This window comes from Eptatretus burgeri, chromosome 5 (assembly GCF_056783735.1).
Source record: "Eptatretus burgeri isolate ZD-2024b chromosome 5, Ebu_testis_v1, whole genome shotgun sequence".
Classification (NCBI taxonomy): Eukaryota; Metazoa; Chordata; class Myxini; order Myxiniformes; family Myxinidae; genus Eptatretus; species Eptatretus burgeri.
Window position 1 is genome coordinate 15,734,516 of NC_140965.1, and position 21,569 is coordinate 15,756,084.

The 21,569-nt window shown below is 42.7% G+C and overlaps 1 protein-coding gene and 1 long non-coding RNA gene across 4 annotated transcripts in view; one reads left to right on the top strand and one right to left on the bottom strand.

The window, feature by feature from the left end:
* The window catches only part of LOC147025914 (tetraspanin-4-like), a 151,944-nt gene that overhangs the window by 87,995 nt on the left and 42,380 nt on the right, over positions 1-21,569 (bottom strand). The window contains exon 1 of one of the 3 annotated variants that reach the window (XM_085880815.1): positions 16,558-16,706. The exons of 1 other annotated variant lie outside the window; for it this stretch is intronic. In XM_085880815.1, the coding sequence (XP_085736941.1) occupies positions 16,558-16,606 (49 nt within the window). In that variant the 5' untranslated portion in view covers positions 16,607-16,706. Of the gene's footprint in view, positions 1-16,557; positions 16,707-21,569 lie in introns of those variants that run through there. One more of the 3 variants, XM_085880817.1, reaches the window with a different exon arrangement.
* The window catches only part of LOC147025916 (uncharacterized), a 46,599-nt gene continuing 42,146 nt past the window's right edge, over positions 17,117-21,569 (top strand). The window contains exon 1 of the long non-coding RNA XR_015058054.1: positions 17,117-17,236. This is a non-coding gene — a long non-coding RNA (uncharacterized LOC147025916). The remainder of the gene's footprint in view (positions 17,237-21,569) is intronic.

Sequence of the window (21,569 nt, forward strand, 5' to 3'; positions counted from 1 at the left end):
ATACATCCTCTTCTGCTCCTCACCCATTGTTTGTACAAGTCTCCCTCCATCTTGGCTTTCAACTCTGCTGTTCGTTTTGTCCTGATTGGTTTAGTGTAATAGTGTTGTGGGGCTGAGGTTCGGTGACGAGCAACGACCGCTCGATGGAGCAGTAGAGTCGGCTCCACCGAACACCCGCAATCTAGATCGTACCTTTCCGATAACTTCGAAGGTACGGGTCCCTTACAGGACCGTGAATAATCAATAATTCAACCACGTGGGACAGGGTAATTTGCCAAACTTCAAAATACCTAGAGGCCCACGCGGCGAGCTACCAAGGAATTCACACCCTCGACGGAGCTCGAACGGGACGAGCCGTTACCGTGCTCGACCCGTGCGTAACCCAAGCGGATGGTTACCGAGGTCCCGTCGGTCCAAATGCACAACTATGGCAGCAACGGCCTTTTTAATCCACCAACACGCACCGGATATCACCATATACAACAACCACTGGATATCACCAATGCCTCCTGAGCCTTGCATCTCATGTCGGTGTAAGTGGGATCTTTGATGTTCTGATGTGAACCATCTTGAATTTTTGTGTAAATTGTAAGATCCATGGGTGCTCACCATGGCACCTGTAACCTTGTGCACACCTATTTCCCAGGGGGATGAATGCTTAACCAATGAAGAAAACACAGAAACGAGCTGATACATTTAACAGGGGATATTTAATTACAATAGGGGGGGAAGGGGAACACAGAAAGAGCAGAGTTAAACTGACTAAGCAATGCAATCATGTACAAGTGAAGAGCACTTAACAATTCCTACTTATAGACGAGCCCACAGACACACACACAAATACCCCCCAAAAAAGTGATGGCCACGGCCTTTATTGAAGGTTCCCAGCTCGAGGGCAGATGAGCTGGGAACCAGAGCTATCTCGGACCTTCCTGCCTCGTGCGGTCTTTGACATCCTAGATCGGCGGGACTCGAACCCGCAACTCGATGCCGCTGCAAGCACCGGGTACGGAGGGCAGCGTCGGGCTCCCGCACGCTCCTCTGGCATGCGACGAGACCAGAGCCAGCAACAAGGTGAGGCAAGATGCCAGCGACAGGACGAGACCAGAAGAACCAGCTAACCGCGCCATCCCGTCTATTTCTTTCCTCCCTCCCGTGGGGGGCGGCATCTCACCCCTCCGCACACGACATTCACCAGGGAAATCCGTCGTCTCTCCATGATTGGTCAGGGGGCGTGTCGGGGCATCTCGAGTCCCCCCCCCCCCCCGAAGAGGCTTTGCTTCTCTTGGAGCCCACTCTCTGCCCATTGGCTGAAAAATGACGTATACCCTCATTTGGCACCAGGCCAGAACAAAACGCTTCGTGAGCGTGCGAACAGCGTGGACAGCATGGACAGCATGGACAATGCCTTGAGCAGTGTTGTTGTTGTTGGCGTTGTCATAAGTGTAAGAATCTTATCTATAAAATAACTTCGCAGCACATGTACACTTAATCCCCATTAGACATAGGGGAAAGGGAGCTATCTATCCACATTTACTTATCGAAATAACTGAGCAATGTGGACCTGAATGTTGAATGCTCATGGCCACCAGATTTGTAACAATAGTTCTAGCTCTTCAATAAGCCTCAACTATATATATATATATATATATATATATATGTATATATATATATATATATATATATATATATATATATATATATATATATATATATATATATATATATATATATATATATATATATATATATATATATAAATAATTGACCCCTCCCACACTCCTTCAGCCAAAGAAGCAGCGTAAGGCAACCAAAGAAGGCCTGCACAAGGTAAACGCTTTGCTGTTTCAAACACTTCCTGGAGATCCTCCACAGCTATAAAGACGTTCACACATAGTACATACATGAGAATCCCAATGGTACACACCCCCTCAGCTACCGGACCGGTTTCATCGCTTATTGACGAATCAGTGACAGCAATGCATAGCAATGAGGCTCCCAAGCATGTACCACGGGCAAATGTCAAAATCAGTCAATATATCCAGGTGAGAGATGTAGGTGGGCTTTATTATATATATATATATATATATATATATATATATATATATATATATATATATATATATATATATATATATATATATATATATATATTACACACATTAACACTAACCTACCCACCTTCCCAGGTGTATGTAAATCCGAAGATTCCCCATCCATCCCCCCTCCCCCTGGCACAAACACCACTTAATGCATTTCACCACATTTCCACAGAGTCTGCAAAAACATTTTCCAGCACGGAAAGGGAAAAGTGGGACGCAGTTTGTCAGACAGCTTGATGCTGGATGAAGAACCATCCATCAGAAGTAAAAACCAGGCAGCCAGGCGCCTGTGGCTTTGTGGTTAAAAAACGAAAAAAGGAAAACTAAAGACTAGGCCAGCATGAGGAATAACACACTTATTCAAAGCATGACAAATACGATATCTCAAGCAATGCTTCTCACGGAAAGAGGTTTTCGGAGAAGCCACGACATTCACAACCATCCAAGGATGATCATTCATCAATCCAGCTCATGAGAGTTTGTCCATGTCTATCACGGGCACCTGGCTAGTCTTCACCATCTCTCATCTGAAAGCTGAGATTTTGCAATCAACTTGCCATGGCATCATGCACAGCAGCTTACCTGAACTCGCATGGTGTCCATCTGTTGTACACAAACTCACCTGTTCCACACGCTCGTACAACGTCATGCTTCACCTCCAAACATTGCGTGTTGCATATATACTGTTTTAGGCAAACATCATGAAGTGGGCATCACGTACAACAAACCAGTGGTCAGTGGGATCATTGGGATGAGGCATGTTTATAAAGGCAGTTTGGCCGATCAAAACGAGCTCTAAAATAATAATACAAGTCTGGAGTGAGTAATCACCAACAGCATTTCAAGAAGGCCGATTTATATTAGAAAAGTCTGAACTGATAGAAAGAATGAGGTGAAGCATTATGACGCATCCTGGGATCACGGTGACATTGAAAGCCAAATAAGCGATGTGGGGGACAAAGAAAGAGCATAGAAGAAAAAAAATATAAAGAGAGGATGGTGTTAATATAGGGGTCATTATGAAGCAGGCACAATGAAGGTTTCAAGGGAATCGTAGGGAATCATTGGGATTCTTCAAATTAACCAAATTGAGATGTGGATGCGGTGAGAGTTTATCAATCTCAGTCTTGGTGCAGTTAACAAAGCCATCGCCAGGGTTCTGGCGCCCTACAATTACCTTCGGAATGATGGGATAAGGACATTTTAGTGTGGATCGGCATCGACTACAGTCCTGCAGAGGTGTTTTGAATCGGACAGATGAAGCATTGCAGAATGTTCCAGAACAAATTATTCATGTCATCTCAAAGCGCAAATTTAGGTGCATTTATCCATACGTTGCCTTGGACAAAAAAAACAAAACACTTGGACGATTGGACAAAGACAAATTGTCGTGCATCATCTTCCCAAAAACAGTCGAGTCTGGGTTATTGGGAAATTATGCAAACCCGTTTATCCAGCAGACATTTAACGGAAATGAGGTCTCTTTGGCTCACCTGAACAAGAACTCATCAAGACCTGGACTCGAGAGAGTATTTTTGTGTTATTTTTGTTCCCCCATTGGAAGGTTTACTTTGTTTTAGACTCAAAGTGCACTTTCCAGGCTCACAACCTAGCTCTGCACATAGATATCATGAACAACTTGCATTCCATCTACCCTTGAGAACAAGATGATGGGATAAAGTTTCTCATTGAATCAAGCTTCAGAGGATGGCAACAACCACGACAGGATAAAGAGATTTGCAGAAAAACTCAGAAACATCTCATTGGAGAGAAAAAAAACAACATTTGGTCGAGTGAGATGGGTTGTTGTTCTTCTTGCTTCATGGGACCTCTGGTAGCTTGTACCTGTTGCTGTGTTTGAGCCTGTGGAGCAACTGCTGAAATCTATCTGTCCGGGTTCTTCCTGACATCTTTGTTCGACATCGCATCTTTCACACTTCTTTCCAATCCCCCCCCCCTCTCCCAATTCTCTTTATTCAATGTCGTGCGATGGTGGTATAGTGGTGTATGCCTGGTGTTGGCTTAATAGTGAGGGTGGTGGGCTTGGGATCGTAGGGTCCTGAGTTCAAATCCTGCTCAGCCATTCAATTAATACCAGGTGGGGTTGACTCAGCCAGTCATCCTTCGGAGGTCGGCAAAATGAGTAACAGCTTGCTGGGATTATTGAACTGTTTGAGTGTCCTGTGTCAGAGTGGTGACCCATCCAGGATTGTGTCCAATCACCCAAGAGACTGTTTTGGCAGCACCAAAGCTTTGTACAGAGTATGGTCCCAATGGATGCATGGATGGATTTCTTCACCAATTCTTGCATCTCTTCTACTCTATTCCTTGCTATTATCTCTCGAAGAAGAAATGAATTCTTGCAGATTTTTTCCCGTAAGGCTCACTTGACTGCACTTGGATAGGTTTGAGGGTTGTGGAGTCGTGGCTGAAACCGGAATCCTATCCAGGTTCCTCCTGACGACTCCATCTTTGGTCTTTACTTCTTCGAGTTTCGTGTTGGTCTTCCGTTTCATTAATTGGTGGTTCGAGGTAACTGTACGAGACAAGTACAGGTGGTCAGACTGCAGAACAAGGACTGCTGGGGACTGCATTGATAGGCGGTCTGGGAGAGCATCCTCACTGCACCGGTCATGGTGCTCAGAAAGTCACCTATTGTCCAGAACAAGGTCTGAAAAGAGACCGTATCACATTGAATCCATGAACTTTTCAAACCGTAGCTCCATCAGCATGCACCGGCAACAGAGGATGAACCATCCATCCATCCATCCATCCATCAAGACCATACTCTGTGCAGAGTGTTGGTGCTACCTAGGCAGTATCCTTGGCTGTTGGGCACAATCCTGGACAGGTCATCACTCCGACAAAGGATACTCAAATGGCTCAATCATCCCAGCAAGCTGGCACTCATTTTGCTGACCTTGGAAGAATGATGGGCAGAGTCAACCCCACCTGGTATTAATTTAACAACCGAAGGGGATTTGAACTCAGGATCCTAGGATCCCAAGCCCACCACTCAAACCATTAAGCCAACACCAGGCAAACGAGGATGGACCCCTCAGTTTTAACTTCCCTATTGTTCTGTTCACAATCCTCAAATAAGCCTGGTGTTTGGCTTAGTGGTTTGAGTGGTGGACTTGGGATCTTAGGGTCCTGAGTTTGAGCCCTGTTGTCCACTGAATTAACAACAGGTGGGGTTGACTCAGTCGGTCATCCTTCCAAGGTCGGCAAAATTAGCACCAGTGCACTAGTATATGGGCACTGCATCAACGGCATAGTCACGCCCCAACAAAATGATGGCTACCCAGCAGCCAAGCTGCCATACGAAAGAATAATAATTATTATTATTATCCTCAAATTAAAAATTGGAACTTCTGTCTCTGCATCTGCGCATTTTCTCCTTTGTGGTTCATGTTTAAATAGTTATTTTCCGAGAAGCATCATACCAGTTACAATACAAGATTTGTTAAATTTAAATACCAGAGGAAATGGATTTTCAAACCTTCAATGGTGAACTGACCGAATAGACATTCCAAAGCAATCTTCGATTTGAGCTTCCAATGGGCATATAGGTCAGGGTTTCTTTCAATATAACAAGCACACGTGGTTTTAAAGACCGAAGTAGAACTCATATGGGCCCCTGCAAAATTCGAGACTGTAATGAACCTCGACCTTCACTTCCTCGCAGCATGCAACCAATTTGCTTGGTGCATTCAATTTCAATGCATTCAGAGTTTATCACAAGCCGAATGGTTTATTCACCATTACAACATGAATTGTAAAGTTATCCGTGGAACTTTCTCAGCTGACAGTGTGAAACGAGTAAAGTCTTGACTGAACACTCACTTGCTCCTAACAATCCGGCTTGTGTTCAATTCCGCACTAAAGCTTCTCTTCCCCTCAACCCAGGCCATAATGGAAGCCTTATGATCTCCTCCAAAGTAACGCTTCCTTGGCAGATTACCTCCCTCGAACAAGCCCACTAATGAGTAAAGAAGCTATAGGCCGAGGGAATTATAATCAGTGCTTCGTTTGACCGCTTCACTGCAATGTTCACAGTATGGACCTTATGAAGCCAATTTGCACATTGCTTGGGAAAGAAAACTGGACGAGTGATGCCTTCATAGGGTTGACGAGAATAAATAAATCATCTACCAAGACAAGTCAATGGCCTCTGTTATTTTGACACCCATCTTCCAGTCCTGTTTTTAGCTCTCAACTCTCTCAATTATCCGACTCTTCCAACAACTCGAGGGTGAATGCATTTTTCCAATCATCTCATACTTGTTAACTTCCCCAAATCCTAGCTCGCTCCATACTGAGACTCCCTTCGTAATCTATCTTTCCTCACGTTTGTGAAACAGTCTTTCTGAGACTGTTCAATCACACTCACCAACGAATGCGAGCAGATGAGACACCCCGTTAAACTTGCATTTGAGGGGTGGCGCTATGATGCAACACCAATCCACCAGTTCACGTAGAGTAGGGAATGGAACCCAAAACAGGCAACCCAAGGGTAATCTATAGCGATAGTGCTACCTCTGTGAGGACAATTTCACACTAGAAAGATTATTTAAAACATTAGTAAGTTGCCCATGCCTGCAAGGGATTCCAAATGGGAAAGGAAGGTCTCAACTCAAAAAATAAAAAAAAGCCTTTTTACAGCCATTTTTCCCTGGTGAGCAGGGGTTAGCTTTTTGCGGGCTCCATGCAATCATGGTTCCCTTCTTGAGGCAATGTTTTTATGGCCGGATGTCCTTCCTGACGCCAACCCTGGTCACCTCTTAAATGGGGAAGGGATTGAGGAGCAAAAATCCAAATGGATTCTTCTGTCAGAGTCCGCAAGCTGGGAGCAACAATTCACATATATTGCCACCTCTGATGTAATTTAAATTCTCACAATAACGGCGAGGTGCTCCATTAAGTATATTAAAGTCCAAAATTCTGATCTAGTATATATAGTCAAATATAGTTTGTATTAAAATCCAAATCAGTTAATATAGAGGAGGGGAGGGGGTTAGTGATATATTTCATATTGCACCACCTGATAGGGGGGCGGGGGAATATATATATATATATATATATATATATATATATATATATATGTGTATATATATATATATATATATATATATATATATATATATATATATATATATGCATATATATATATATGCATACACACTATATATATAAAATCACCCAAAATCAGCTTCATTTTCGTGGCACAATAAGCGGTGGAGAATACGAGTCAGCGCCATCTTCAAAACCCCGAGGGGAGGGGGGGGTGGGAGTCAAACAAAGTAGCTCCAACCTTTATCTTATAACACAATTTGCCCCCCTGCCAAGTTTAGTTGAGATCGGATAATTAACTACCGAATGCATCAGCCACAGACATGCAGAGCCAGCCACCGAATTGTGTATTTTGGTGTGATGACCCCCACTGGGCCACTATTGTGTTTTGCATTGGGCTCCAAATGACCAACAGCCATTGCTCGTACACACTTTTACCTCCTATTATTACCACTCAATCACTTATGCCAGCACTCCCTCAATGTCTCACTCAAAGAAGGAAATTGAATAACTTTCTCAACTTAGCTTGTCAAAATTTGCTATTTTCCAAAAGGATGAACGCATAATACATAGCTCGAGACAAACCCAAAAGTAAAAATTGTTGCATCATAGCAGCATCTCCAATTGAAAGGGGGGGGGGGGATAAATAAATGCATGAATAATAGCAGGATCCTTTGAGAGCAGCCGCCTGAGTACTACAGTGGAAATGACAGATATGTGCAGTTGCAACAGTACAGAGAAGCTATATGACTTGGTGCTCTTGGATGAGTGAACAAGTAGACCATCCGCTGACGCTGGGGCCAGGCTTGACCGAAGGCCAGAGCTCAAAACAGGTGAAACCGGGGATGACAATGGGACCAGCCTCAGCTTCACGAGTGATGGTTTCTGCGGTGCCATGGCTCAAGCAGCACAGCAGAGGGGGGTCTCCCCCATGCCATGGCCAGGTTCGAGATCTGGCCAAGTTTCATTGGAGAACCTATAAGTAGTGCGCTCCAAATCTTACATCAGCGGAGCCTGTACATGCATCAATTTACAAACCCTTCTAGATTTCAAATTTGGTCCAAGGAAAAAGGTTGTAATCGTTCAAGAATGACCACAATGTTACTTCCACGAGTTTTTATTAATTTGCATTTATAGTTCTCTGTGCAGACTCGGAAACTGTAAGTTACTTGAGGTTCATCATTTTATTTGATTGAAGGATTTTCAATCAGTCCTTTCCTATATTATCATACAATTCATGCCTGTTGAGAAGCTATTCCAAATAACTTGGCATTCGTTAAGCATTTTGTTAACTTTTGCAAATGAGCCGGCTTTGTCACCCTTTTTGCGAACATCCATGGTAAAGGGTTGAGCTTGCATTTTGTAAAATTTCCAGTTAATATTGCAAGGGCTTATTGCTCAGTGAGGTCTTAGCGGTGGAGCACAGCAAGGTCGTTTGGATCATCGGGGCTATGGAGCTTCACTTCTTCAGGATAGCCAATTGGGCATCTGGTACCAAGCTCAAATCCCACTTGCAACATTTTTAATCCAAACCTTCCATTACAATTGGAAAGAAGTAAAATAAATAAAGGGATGGGGTCATAAACAGTGCAGGAAAGCTTATTATAAAGAGTGCCCTTAAAGCTTGTTACAACACTAAAACTGGATTACTGACTTAAGAATAAAAATCCTCGTCATCTGTGCAGTCGTTATAACAGCCATGGCAGCCTTTGTCGTGTGCAGCACCATCAGATTAGCTAAGAAAACACACCATGACAGTTTCTTTTCATGGTAGTTTCACACCATGGTAGCATTTTATGTCTTCTTTCTCACCCATCCAGTAAAGATTCCTGCTTCATTAACTTTCGACAATGCCAGCAATGTAAGCAACTGAAAGCCATGGAGCAAAAGGAGAATCGCCATTGGTTGTCCTGGTAGATGGAGCACCACAAGCCCAGCATGTAGCAACATTAATTGGTCAATTGGGCACATTTTCCTCCATGCTCAGCCACCAATGTTCGCTTTATAAGAAAGCCTTTCCATTAGCTGCTGGTGGTGCCTCAGCAACAAAGAAATTACCACGAGAATACAAGATTTTCAAGACACCAATAAATGATCTGGATTATCTACTAGTTGGGGGGAAAAAACGCCGTTTGCTCGGGTAGGCAGGCATACCCCCTCATGAAGATGCTCTGGCAAGGCCAAATGCAGCATCCGAACCACTGATGGTTTAAACTCAGGCTCAAAAGCTAAAACTGCCATTTGCATACCACAAACCTTGCAAGATGAAAGACAATGGAAGAAGCAGTCTCCATTTTTCACAATTTGTAAGAATTTATGTCCGTTCCTTCCACCGATGATTTTCCCAAAAGACCGACGATAAGCAAGACTGCTTTATGGCAGCTCCCAATCTTGTACATTGGATGAAACCAACCTGTAGGCCTGCATTTATTAAAAACGACGATATTTATTGTTTACATTCCCATGATATAGGGGGCTTTTAATTCACGATGACAGATTGCACGGTCCCAAATGCACTCTGCTGGTGTGTAGCCAACTTGTCTTCGTTGGATCAGTCTCAGGACTAACTAGCAATCGCCAATTACTGCAGCATACAAGACTCAAGTTTTGTTTCAGACGAAGAGAAACGAAATGGAGCAGACAGCCAAGCATCAAGAAAGTTCAGCTTTCTGAGCAACATCACTACATTGATCTAATTCTGCCAGATACGATCAACTCCCTTGTTGCGAGGAGAATCGACACTCACCAACTCCCCAAAATGACTCCTCCTTTCTACCAGTCATCACAATTTACTCCCTCCAATGGCCAATAATACCAAATGCAGTTGAGAGCCTCACACCAGATCCACCTACCCCAAGTGAGAACTCAGAGATACATCACGACACATACTTGTACCAAGTTTCATTTAAGTCCCTAGACCGATATTCAAAATATTAAATAACTCTGGCTGCCAGACCATGCGTCCGATGAGGTTGAAATTGAAAACATATTCTCCATGACTATTAGATCATAGTTGTGCAGTTTCACGTCAATTAGTAAAGCAAATTTACAGTCAGTTCAAAAACAAATTTACTTTAAGATTTTCATTCAATCCAATATCATGTGACCTGTGACATCACAAGTGGAGAACTTTTTGTTCCTCATGGATAGGTGATCATATCTGTGAAGTTTCGTCTCGATCTTTTGAGCCTTTTCGGAGAAGATGATTTTTGAAGGTTTTTTATGTTGAAAACAATATGGCTGCTGAACCACGTGACTGATGACATCAATATTTTCTCCGATACAATTCAGCCCGAGATGACCCTCCAAAAAAATTCATACCGATCAAATAAAGCATTCCACATATGCAATGACATCATAAAAGCCACCTTTGACATCAAAAAAAAAATTCAATCGTTTCCCATGGAGAGTACTTGACATGTGCCAATTTTTTCCATGGAGTGGTTTCGGAGATCGAGGTCCAAAATTTTTCCTTTTATCCAACATGGCTGCCATACCACGTGACCTATGATATCTATTATTACATTCTACATGAGTAGTCACACCTATGGTGAAAATTGTGTCAATCAGATAAGTGGTTGCAGAGAAAGCAGAGAAAATTAGCCTGGACATCTGGACAACCCAAAAATAATGCCATCAGCGACTTTGCCAGCAGAGGCATAAAAACCAAACATTATTATTATTATTACTAGTAGGGGCGGGCCCGTAGGTGAGTGCCAGTATGTGTAGCCCTCTCTCGCCCGCCCCCTCTCTATCCCCCTAGTCTCGCCCTTCCTCTCTCGCCCCCACTCTCATCCCCCCTCTCGCAGATATTGGTCGACAGATAAATGGCCGTAACTTGGGAACTGCTCGTCCGATTAATATCAAACCTCGAAAAGGCACATCCGCGGGTCTCCGGCAATATTCCTGGCAAGTTTCAATCAGATCGGACCGTCAATCGTGCAAAATAAATAAAAATAATAAATAAACATTAATTGTGACGTCATAGCACCGTGTCTTGTCATTGGTCAACAGATAAATGGCCGTAACTTGGGAACCGCTTGTACGATTAATATCAAACCTTGAAAAGGCACATCAGCGGGTCCCCAGCAATATTCCTGGCAAGTTTCAATCAGATCGGACCGTCAATCGTGCAAATAAAATAAATAAACATTAATTGTGACGTCATTCGTGTTGTCAAAGCACCGTGTCTTGTCATTGGTCGACAGATAAATGGCCGTAACTTGAGAACCGCTTGTCCGATTGAAATCAAACCTTGAAAAGGCACATCAGCAGGTCCCCGGCAATATACCTGGCAAGTTTGAATCCGATCGGACCGGTGATCGTCTGGTTATTAATAATTTGGGAAAAAATTGACATGATAAGGTGAGAAGGTGGAACGACACCTTCAGCTGCCATATATACACCTTTTCAACACTGAAAAAGCAGTAAAATGGCCGTAACTTGGGAACCACTTGTCCGATTGATATCAAACCTCGAAAAGGCACATTTGCGGGGCCCCGGCAATATTCCTGGCAAGTTTCAATCAGATCGGACCGGCAGTCGTCAAGAAACGGCGGTCGCAGAGACAGACAGACACACACATTGCTGGAATTAGATAGATAGATTATTATTAGTGTAATACACCATTCTTTCCCAATTCCATACCCAGGCCATGCATGACGTCATTGCCAGGTGCTGAATGAACGGAGTACTCAGTTTTCACTTCGTTTGTTGGCTGCTCTTGGAGCACCCTTATTCTGGACATTTCCATCTGTCTGTCCACGAAACTTTGGTCAAGCCGAGGAGCTAAACCACTCAACCGATTCCAATGGAATTTGGTCGGTAGGACCAATATTTCTGGGAATCGTGCACTTTCGAATGTGGGACCCCAAGTCCTCGCAACGGCATAGCAACGGCCCTCTAAAGTGGTCAAAAAAAAAAAAATCGAAAAAAAAAATCGAAAAAAAAATCGAAGCTTAGAGTTCTGTGTGCAATCTATCTAGCTCCCTTCATGCCAATTTGCAACCCAAACAAAAAATATTTGTAGGAGGAGATAGGTTTTGGGCGAGTACATGTCGAACATTTCAGAAACGGTTAATTGCGAATCTCTCAGAGAAAGTCTGATTTTGATGAAACTTGGGTGAAATGTGTACATTGTGGCTAGCATGTACACAAAAATGAATCGTTGCTATGCACACCATGCAACATCTAAAATACTTTATCATACATCGTACACTTATTGTGGACTGTACAAAAAAAAAATCAATACCTCTGAGGGACGTGTTTTTTTGTGCCCAAGGAGAATGTCTTACAGCATCATAAAAAAATAAAATCTTTAGCGAATAGATAAATGGAATTACCAGGGCTGCCATTTGTTGGAGTCTCTTTGGAAACATGCCTGAAATTTCACAAGGTGGGTTTCTGGGCACAAACCAAGAGGGCTGTGATAATCATATTTATTGTGCTAAATTGATTGCTAGCTTGTACATGAATATTGGCTAGTCGCGTCGGCCAGCTTTCCATCTAGAGCGAGCAGCCATGTCGCCTACCGGCTTGTTTCTTTTATTTCTCATCCCGGCAATATCTTCGGCATATTTTGAATGAGGAAGCCGATATTTGGACATGACAGCAACCAAGTGATTTGGCTATAAAGGGTATTCTTGATTAATCAATTATTCATTTTGATTAATTACTTGATTTTTTTTTCAAAAAGTTAGATTCGGACGAAACGGTGGTGGTGCAAGTATGCTATTCGGCAATTGATAGAGAAATTAATTATTTTAATTTTGCAATTAATCATTCAAACCGCTCCTTCTCAATTCTGACTCCATGTGCCACAAGGTGGCATCGCAGGGCACTGGAGGATTATTTATTTGGCATAGGGGCAATGTACTGGCACACCGCTCCTTCTCAATGCTATATCCAGGAGATGTATGACGTTTTCACTGTATTTATTTTCTTTCTTTCTTGTTTGTTTGTCCGGGTGATAGCTCAGCCATCCTTCGAGCTGGGAAGCTGAAATTTGGGGACAAAAGTGAAGATGTGCTTTGGCAAAAACGGTATTTTTATTCCTCAATTGATTACTTAATTATGATCGATTTAATCAATTTATTTTATTTCTCAGGCATATTTTGAGCTCGGAAGATGATATTTGGACATGACGGTGATCAAGTGATTTGGCTATAAAGGGTATTCTTGATTAATTGATCATTCATTCATTTTTAAATTACTTTATTTTCAAAAAGTTAGATTCAGATGAAACAGTGGTGGTTTAGGTATACTAATTTGGCAATTGAGAAATTAATTATTTTACGATTATTTATTTATTTTAATTCTGCAATTAATCAATGAGTCAATCAATTATTGTACACCGCTCCCTCCCAATTCAGACTCCACATGATGCAAGGCAGCATCACCGGATGCCAAAGGCGCCCCAGAGGATTGTTATTTATTTGGCATGGGGGGCGGTGTACTTTGAATGTCCCGCTACTTATTATTATTATGTCTGCAACGATCAGTAAAAACTTACTGTGCAAGTGCTACAGAGCCCATTTCACATTAACATTCAATGTTGCAGGTTTAATCGATTGCTGTTCATAAGCTAAGCAGATAAAATTGGTCGTCACATGATGCCATTCCACTTCAGAAGCCAACATAAGCCGATCCAGGATTAGTGTGGACCCAGAACACGACAGTCTTTTGTATTTTGTTTTTAACGATAATACAATTTCAAGATTTTTCAAGAAAATGGTCATTATCAGCCAAGTTATAGACATGTTGGTAGACAATGAATGTACTCTGCCATAAGAGAATAAACAAAAACCGAACACCTCATTGCTGTGGATGCATAGATTGGTTGTGCGAATGCATCGGTCCAAGTGGGAGTCACCATTTTGGGACGTCCACTTCTTGGCATGTCTCTTGTTGATCCAGTGTTGGCTTAGTGGTTAGGGTGGCAGCTTGGGATCCCAGGGTCCTGAGTTCAAGCCCCGTTGGCCACTGAATTAATACACCAGTAGGTTGACTCGGCCTGTCATCCTTCCGAGGTCGGAAAAATGAGTACCAGTGTACTGGTAAGGGGGACACTGCATCAGCAGCATAGCCGTGTCCCAACCAATGATGCAACCAGCAGCCACAGGATGCACTCGATAGAGTGGCTTGATAACATGTCATAAACAGTTCCTATCCAAATGTTAAAGAGCCTTATAACATAGCCAATGAAAGACACCGTTTGAAGGTGTCCAATGATTTGATTCCTCTCACTTTCTAACAGAAGTGATATTGTAATAAAATGTTAAAGAATGTAATTAGTGATTTTTGGATTATCTGAAGGGTGCAAGATTGCACGTGCTGAAGGATCATTGCATGAGGTGCTGAACTAGAACGGCACTTGGTAGAGCGCATGCCTCCGCCAGGCTGAACAGGTTACGTTTTGTGTCCCACCGATCTGGATCTAATCAGCTTGTTCTCGTCACCGAACCAACTCATCCACCACGTTTTGGCACAACTCGTCCACAACCTTTTGAGATATGATATGTATCGGTTCTGGCACCCCATGTCAATATGGTGAATCACTTTAAAAAATAAAATAAAAATTCTTGTATCCGGACCCAGATCTTCACCAAAATCAAATCACTTCGGTCTTGCAACACAAACAACAACTTGTCCACCAAATTGTCTGAATCCATCTACAACTTTTTGAGATATCCTGTTCAAAGACAGACAAACAGATGGTGGTGAAAACATAACCTCCGCCCACCTTTGGTGGTGGAAGTAATCACGTCACGTGGAAACTTGCAATCAGGTGTTCTTCACATCCCTCGTGCCAAAATGGCCCCAGAATGAATGCTGGAACAGTCCTTCAACAGTTATATTATCAATTCTACACATTTGGTTTCTTCTTGTCTTTTTTTCAATTGTGGAGAGTATATATAGTTGTTTCTGAGACAGCAAGAAAGTGGAATACTCCCCCACCTGACCCCCAATATATGATATGCAGCATGTGAGACGCAGCCCAACAAGGAACTGTTTGAAATTCCAAACGCAAGATTAGTTCATCTCTCAGACGTTTCAACCAAACATATTTTGGAGTTTAATGAGACACAGGAACATTTTAATTAAGTCAACAGCACGTGTCACCTCAAGGTAGTAAAAAAAAGAAAAGAAAAAAAAAAAGAGGCCACAGCTTCCAGCACACCATCCTTTCAACACCCTGATATGGGTAAAATGCTTGGAACGTGGTGAACGTTATCGCAGCTGCTGCAGCAGAAATTCCATGACTGCAAGGAGGAGGAATCTGCTGCAACGAGCCTTCAATGGTACAGGTTGCAAAGGAACGGTGCATCCGATCGGCCTTGAGAATCCTAACTTTGTGAGATTCATTTACTATTACATCATTAAATACAACAGATGATGAAACAACAATCCTACTGAACACCACAACTGCTTTCACCATAAACTAATCACAAATAATATCAAAAAGGCATCAATTCTGACTAACCATCTCCACTCTAACCTATTTCTCATTCAAATAACAAACTATATATATATATATATATATATATATATATATATATATATATATATATATATATATATATATATATATATATATATATATATATATATATATATATATATATATATATATATATATATATATATATATATATATATATATATATATATATTTTACTCAGAACTACCACAAACTAATAAAACTCATTATTGAGTCATGGATAAAAATCAACATACATTAGTGAGAACATTTAACCCCCATATTCTACATATTTCCAAGCGGTTGGCAGGATGGCCTAGGCCCAAGAAGTATGCACACTTGCCTTCAAGCTGTCTTGCCTAGGTTGAAATGTCATCCCAGTTATAAACTGTCACTCTGGTGTTCCGCATGTGCGCCGTCCCTCAGATGGACATTTAGCTGGAGGGTCTCCCAGCACTGGTCATCGGTAGATGTTACAGATCCCACTTTTTTATTTTTGCAAAAGGTAGGTGAGTTTCCGCCAACACCCCGAACAAATTACAAAATCACCTTCTCGTTAAACAGCACGACTGGTGGGCCAGTTCGTGAAAGACTTGAGCTAAAAATGTTCCCTGGCTGATCGCACAATGTGGGAATGAATGAGGCATTGTAGTCATAGTAGTAGTAGTAGTACCCATTCCTGACAAACCATCCATATGTTGAGCTTTGATTGGTTGAAATGTCTGACTAATATTGAACACTAGCTTGGTACATCCAATGGAGTGGACTGCAGAGAGGTGAAATGCCACATCTTTACAAATAGTCATAATAATAATAATAATAATAACACCAATGAAGGACATTTGCCATACTGAGTCTCCATAACATGTATCGATTACCCAAAGCACCAGCTCACCCACCTACCATGACTTTCAGGCTGCCGCATAGCTGCTGCTGCTTGCTTCTCTGCCATCCTTCCCTCTCCCTCTCCCTGTCTGACATTTGGTCTCCCAGTCGGTCAAGACCTACTCATGGCCGAACGCCTGCCCACCTTCCACCCCACCCAACATCCCCACCCTTGGCCCAACTTTACAAATAAAGTTTCCAGTACCCAAGAGGGAAGTTTGGGGGGGGGAGGAGGGGGATAGAAGTTGTTATAAGAGTAGAAAGAGGACGTCAGAGCATGTGGAATGACCACACCACAATATCCACCGTTCCAGTGTGTCAGCCCCATCCCTCCTCATACTGAAAGGCACAGCATCACCAGGTGACAAAGACGAGTTATGATAGCAATTTCAACAATTTTGCCCCCTCGTCAGTTATGTGAACATAGGTCAAAGGACATGTCAGGTGGGGGTTGAATTTCAGTCAGGGAGGTAAAGTGGGATTACAGATGAACCCTAACCCATATTACATCCCCCAAACCTAGACCCAGTCAGCTGTCACTCATCTTCAGCCTATTTTTGAACTGCTATTTCAGCCACACTGAAGTGCACAAGCATCGCCTCACTGTCTCGTTGGGCGGATTGAGGGAGATACCATTACGAGTACGGCTGATGACGAGGCCAGGAGGACGAAGGGACACCGAGGCGTTGGGGAGCAGGTCCGACACGGGCATTGGGCACCGGGTCCCATTACATACCAGTGAAACTGTTGAGTAAAGTCAGTGTTCTTCCTGCCAGAGATATTCCAGTATCATCTTTGTAATAGAGGTTGAAAACATTACGTAATCATTATTATTATTTTGTCCAAATTAATGATCAAGATTCTGCATTATGCTGCACACCAACCGCACACAGAGTTCTGGGTTTAAAGGTTTGGCATGGAATTTGTTTTTAACCTCAATTCTCAATTTCAACAAAAAGTATCTGGAGGAGAGAAGATTTGGGGGTTATAGGAAGGGGGGTGGGGGGGGGGGAGAGCGTACAGATGAGACAGTGTACTCGATGCTCGTCTAACACCATGTACAGATGAGAGTGTATATGACCCTCATATATTACTCAGTGTACCAACAAGACACCCAGTGTACAGTACATGACCTTCATCTCTTACCCCGTGTACAATACAGAGCTGTGTACATGACCCTCATCTCTTACCCAGTGTACAATACAGAGCTGTGTACATGACCCTCATCTCTTACCCAGTGTACAATACAGAGCTGTGTACATGACCCTCATCTCTTACCCAGTGTACAATACAGAGCTGTGTACATGATCATCATCTCTTCCCCAGTGTACAATACAGAGCTGTGTACATGACCCTCATCTCTTACCCAGTGTACAATACAGAGCTGTGTACATGACCCTCATCTCTTCCCCAGTGTACAATACAGAGCTGTGTACATGACCCTCATCTCTTACCCAGTGTACAGTACAGAGCTGTGTTCATAACCCTCATCTCTTACCCAGTGTACAGTACAGAGCTGTGTTCATAACCCTCATCTCTTACCCCGTGTACATGACCCGCATCTTTTACCCAGTGTACAAAACAGAGCTGTGTACATAACCCTCATCTCTTACCCCATGTACAATACAGAGCTGTGTACATGACCATCATATCTTACCCAGTGTACAATACAGAGCTGTGTACATAACCCTCATCTCTTACCCCATGTACAATACAGAGCTGTGTACATGACCATCATATCTTACCCAGTGTACAATACAGAGCTGTGTACATAACCCTCATCTCTTACCCCGTGTACATGACCCGCATCTTTTACCCAGTGTACAAAACAGAGCTGTGTACATGACCCTCATCTCTTACCCAGTGTACAACAGAGAGCTGTGTACATGACACTCATCTCTTACCCAGTGTATAACGGAGAGCTGTGTACATGACCCTCATCTCTTACCCCGTATACAATACAGAGCTGTGCACATGACCCTAATATCTTACCCCCATGTACAATACAGAGCTGTGTACATGACCCTCATCTCTTACCCAGTGTACAATACAGAGCTGTGTACATGACCCTCATATCTTACCCCGTATACAATACAGAGCTGTGCACATGACCCTAATATCTTACCCCCATGTACAATACAGAGCTGTGTACATGACCCTCATATCTTACCCAGTGTACAATACAGAGCTGTGTACATGACCCTCATATCTTACCCAGTGTACAATAGAGCTGTGTACATAACCCTCATCTCTTACCCCATGTACAATACAGAGCTGTGTACATGACCCTCATATCTTACCCAGTGTACAAGACAGAGCTGTGTACATAACCCTCATATCTTACCCAGTGTACAATACAGAGCTGTGTACATAACCCTCATATCTTACCCAGTGTACAATACAGAGCTGTGTACATAACCCTCATCTCTTACCCCGTGTACATGACCCGCATCTTTTACCCAGTGTACAAAACAGAGCTGTGTACATGACCCTCATCTCTTACCCAGTGTACAACGGAGAGCTGTGTACATGACCCTCATCTCTTACCCCGTGTACAATATAGAGCTGTGCACATGACCCTCATATCTTATCCCCATGTACAATACAGAGCTGTGTACATGAACCTCATCTCTTACCCAGTGTACATGACCCTCATCTCTTACCCAATGTACAATACAGAGCTGTGTACATGACCCTCATCTCTTACCCCATGTACAATACAGAGCTGTGTACATGACCCTCACCTCTTACCCAATGTACAATACAGAGCTGTGTACATGACCCTCACCTCTTACCCAATGTACAATACAGAGCTGTGTACATGACCCTCATCTCTTACCCAATGTACAATACAGAGCTGTGTACATGACCCTCATCTCTTACCCAATGTACAATACAGAGCTGTGTACATGACCCTCATCTCTTACCCCGTGTACAATACAGAGCTGTGCACATGACCCTCATATCTTACCCCCATGTACAATACAGAGCTGTGTACATGACCCTCATCTCTTACCCCATGTACAATACAGAGCTGTGTACGTGACCTTCATCTCTTACCCAGTGTACAATACAGAGCTGTGTACATGACCCTCATCGCTTACCCAGTGTACAATACAGAGCTGTGTACATGACCCTCATCTCTTACCCAATGTACAATACAGAGCTGTGTACATGACCCTCATCTCTTACCCAGTGTACATGACCCTCATCTCTTACCCAATGTACAATACAGAGCTGTGTACATGACCCTCATCTCTTACCCAGTGTACATGACCCTCACCTCTTACCCAATGTACAATACAGAGCTGTGTACATGACCCTCATCTCTTACCCAGTGTACATGACCCTCATCTCTTACCCAATCTACAATACAGAGCTGTGTACATGACCCTCATCTCTTACCCAATGTACAATACAGAGCTGTGTACATGACCCTCATCTCTTACCCCGTGTACAATACAGAGCTGTGCACATGACCCTCATATCTTACCCCCATGTACAATACAGAGCTGTGTACATGATCATCATCTCTTACCCAGTGTACAATACAGAGCTGTGTACGTGACCCTCATCTCTTACCCAGTGTACAATACAGAGCTGTGTACATGACCCTCAACTCTTACCCAATGTACAATACAGAGCTGTGTACATGACCCTCAACTCTTACCCAATGTACAATACAGAGCTGTGTACATGACCCTCATCGCTTACCCAGTGTACAATACAGAGCTGTGTACATGACTCTCATCTCTTACCCAGTGTACAATACAGAGCTGTGTACATGACCCTCATCTCTTACCCAGTGTACAATACAGAGCTGTGTACATGACCCTCAACTCTTACCCAATGTACAATACAGAGCTGTGTACATGACCCTCATCTCTTCCTCAGTGTACAGTGCATGACCCTTGTCTATTACCCAGTGTACACTACAGAGCTGTGTACATGAGCCTTGTCTATTACATAGTGTACAGACAAGACACCCAGCGGACTGTACACTACAGAGCTGTGTACATGACACTCATCCCATTTTTTCCTTCTAAAGCAATCGTCGATGGATTTAAATTTTCCACAGTTGGCATCTGAGGTGCCTCACCGTTAGAACGCCGCCAACAATTTCAACATTGTTAGTTTTTATTTTACGATTTGAAAATCGCAACGTTTATAAAATGAGGGACGAGGACCTACTCTTACTTGTACTTCCATCACCACCCCAAGTATTTCCAATTTCTTGTGGGGTTAGCAGGGGGAACCTCTTTGGCCCAAGACTTTCATAAACCGGCTCTTTGAAACGAAGGAGATTTGTGCAGGACCTTACTATTTGTTAAGGTTGCTGGCGACAACTCGCCAACACTTTGCCAAATAAATAATGGGATCTTTAACATCCAAGTTATGTTCGCAGATGGGACACCCGGCTTAACATCCGTGAAGTTTTATAAATAAATAAATAATTTAAACAAAGAAAACGGTCATTGAACCGTCGTTATCTGGGACAGTGCCGGGCATGCTAATCAAACAAAGACCATCAGCTGGAAAAATAAAAATAAAAATTTTATTACAGAATATTGGGTAAGTGGCTGTGGCATTGAAGGTCAGAAAGCCAGGCAGTGTGTGGTTCAGGCACACATTCATGGTCTCGCTCAGACAGGATAATTATAACCAAATCAAATCAATAGCGACCCTCGTGACTATCCGATTACAAGTTGCGGAATTCATTAGCGAGAAACTAAAATCTACACCCAAGTCAAAAAAAAATATGTAAAAAAATAAAATAAAAAGGAGAGAATTCAACTCAAAGCCAATAAAGCGATACAGATGGACCTGCACTTAGCACTTGGACAGCCATCAAAGCCAGCTGTTAGAAAGTCAATCAAGCAAGAAACATTATTTAACAATTTTGAAAAATAAACATTTGCATTCTGCAATGTGATCCACCAAATGGCGTGGAATTGCCATAAAAGGTCGCACTCACATGCTGTGGATCTCAAAATAGTGTGGTACGCTCTAACCATGCAATTCCATATTTC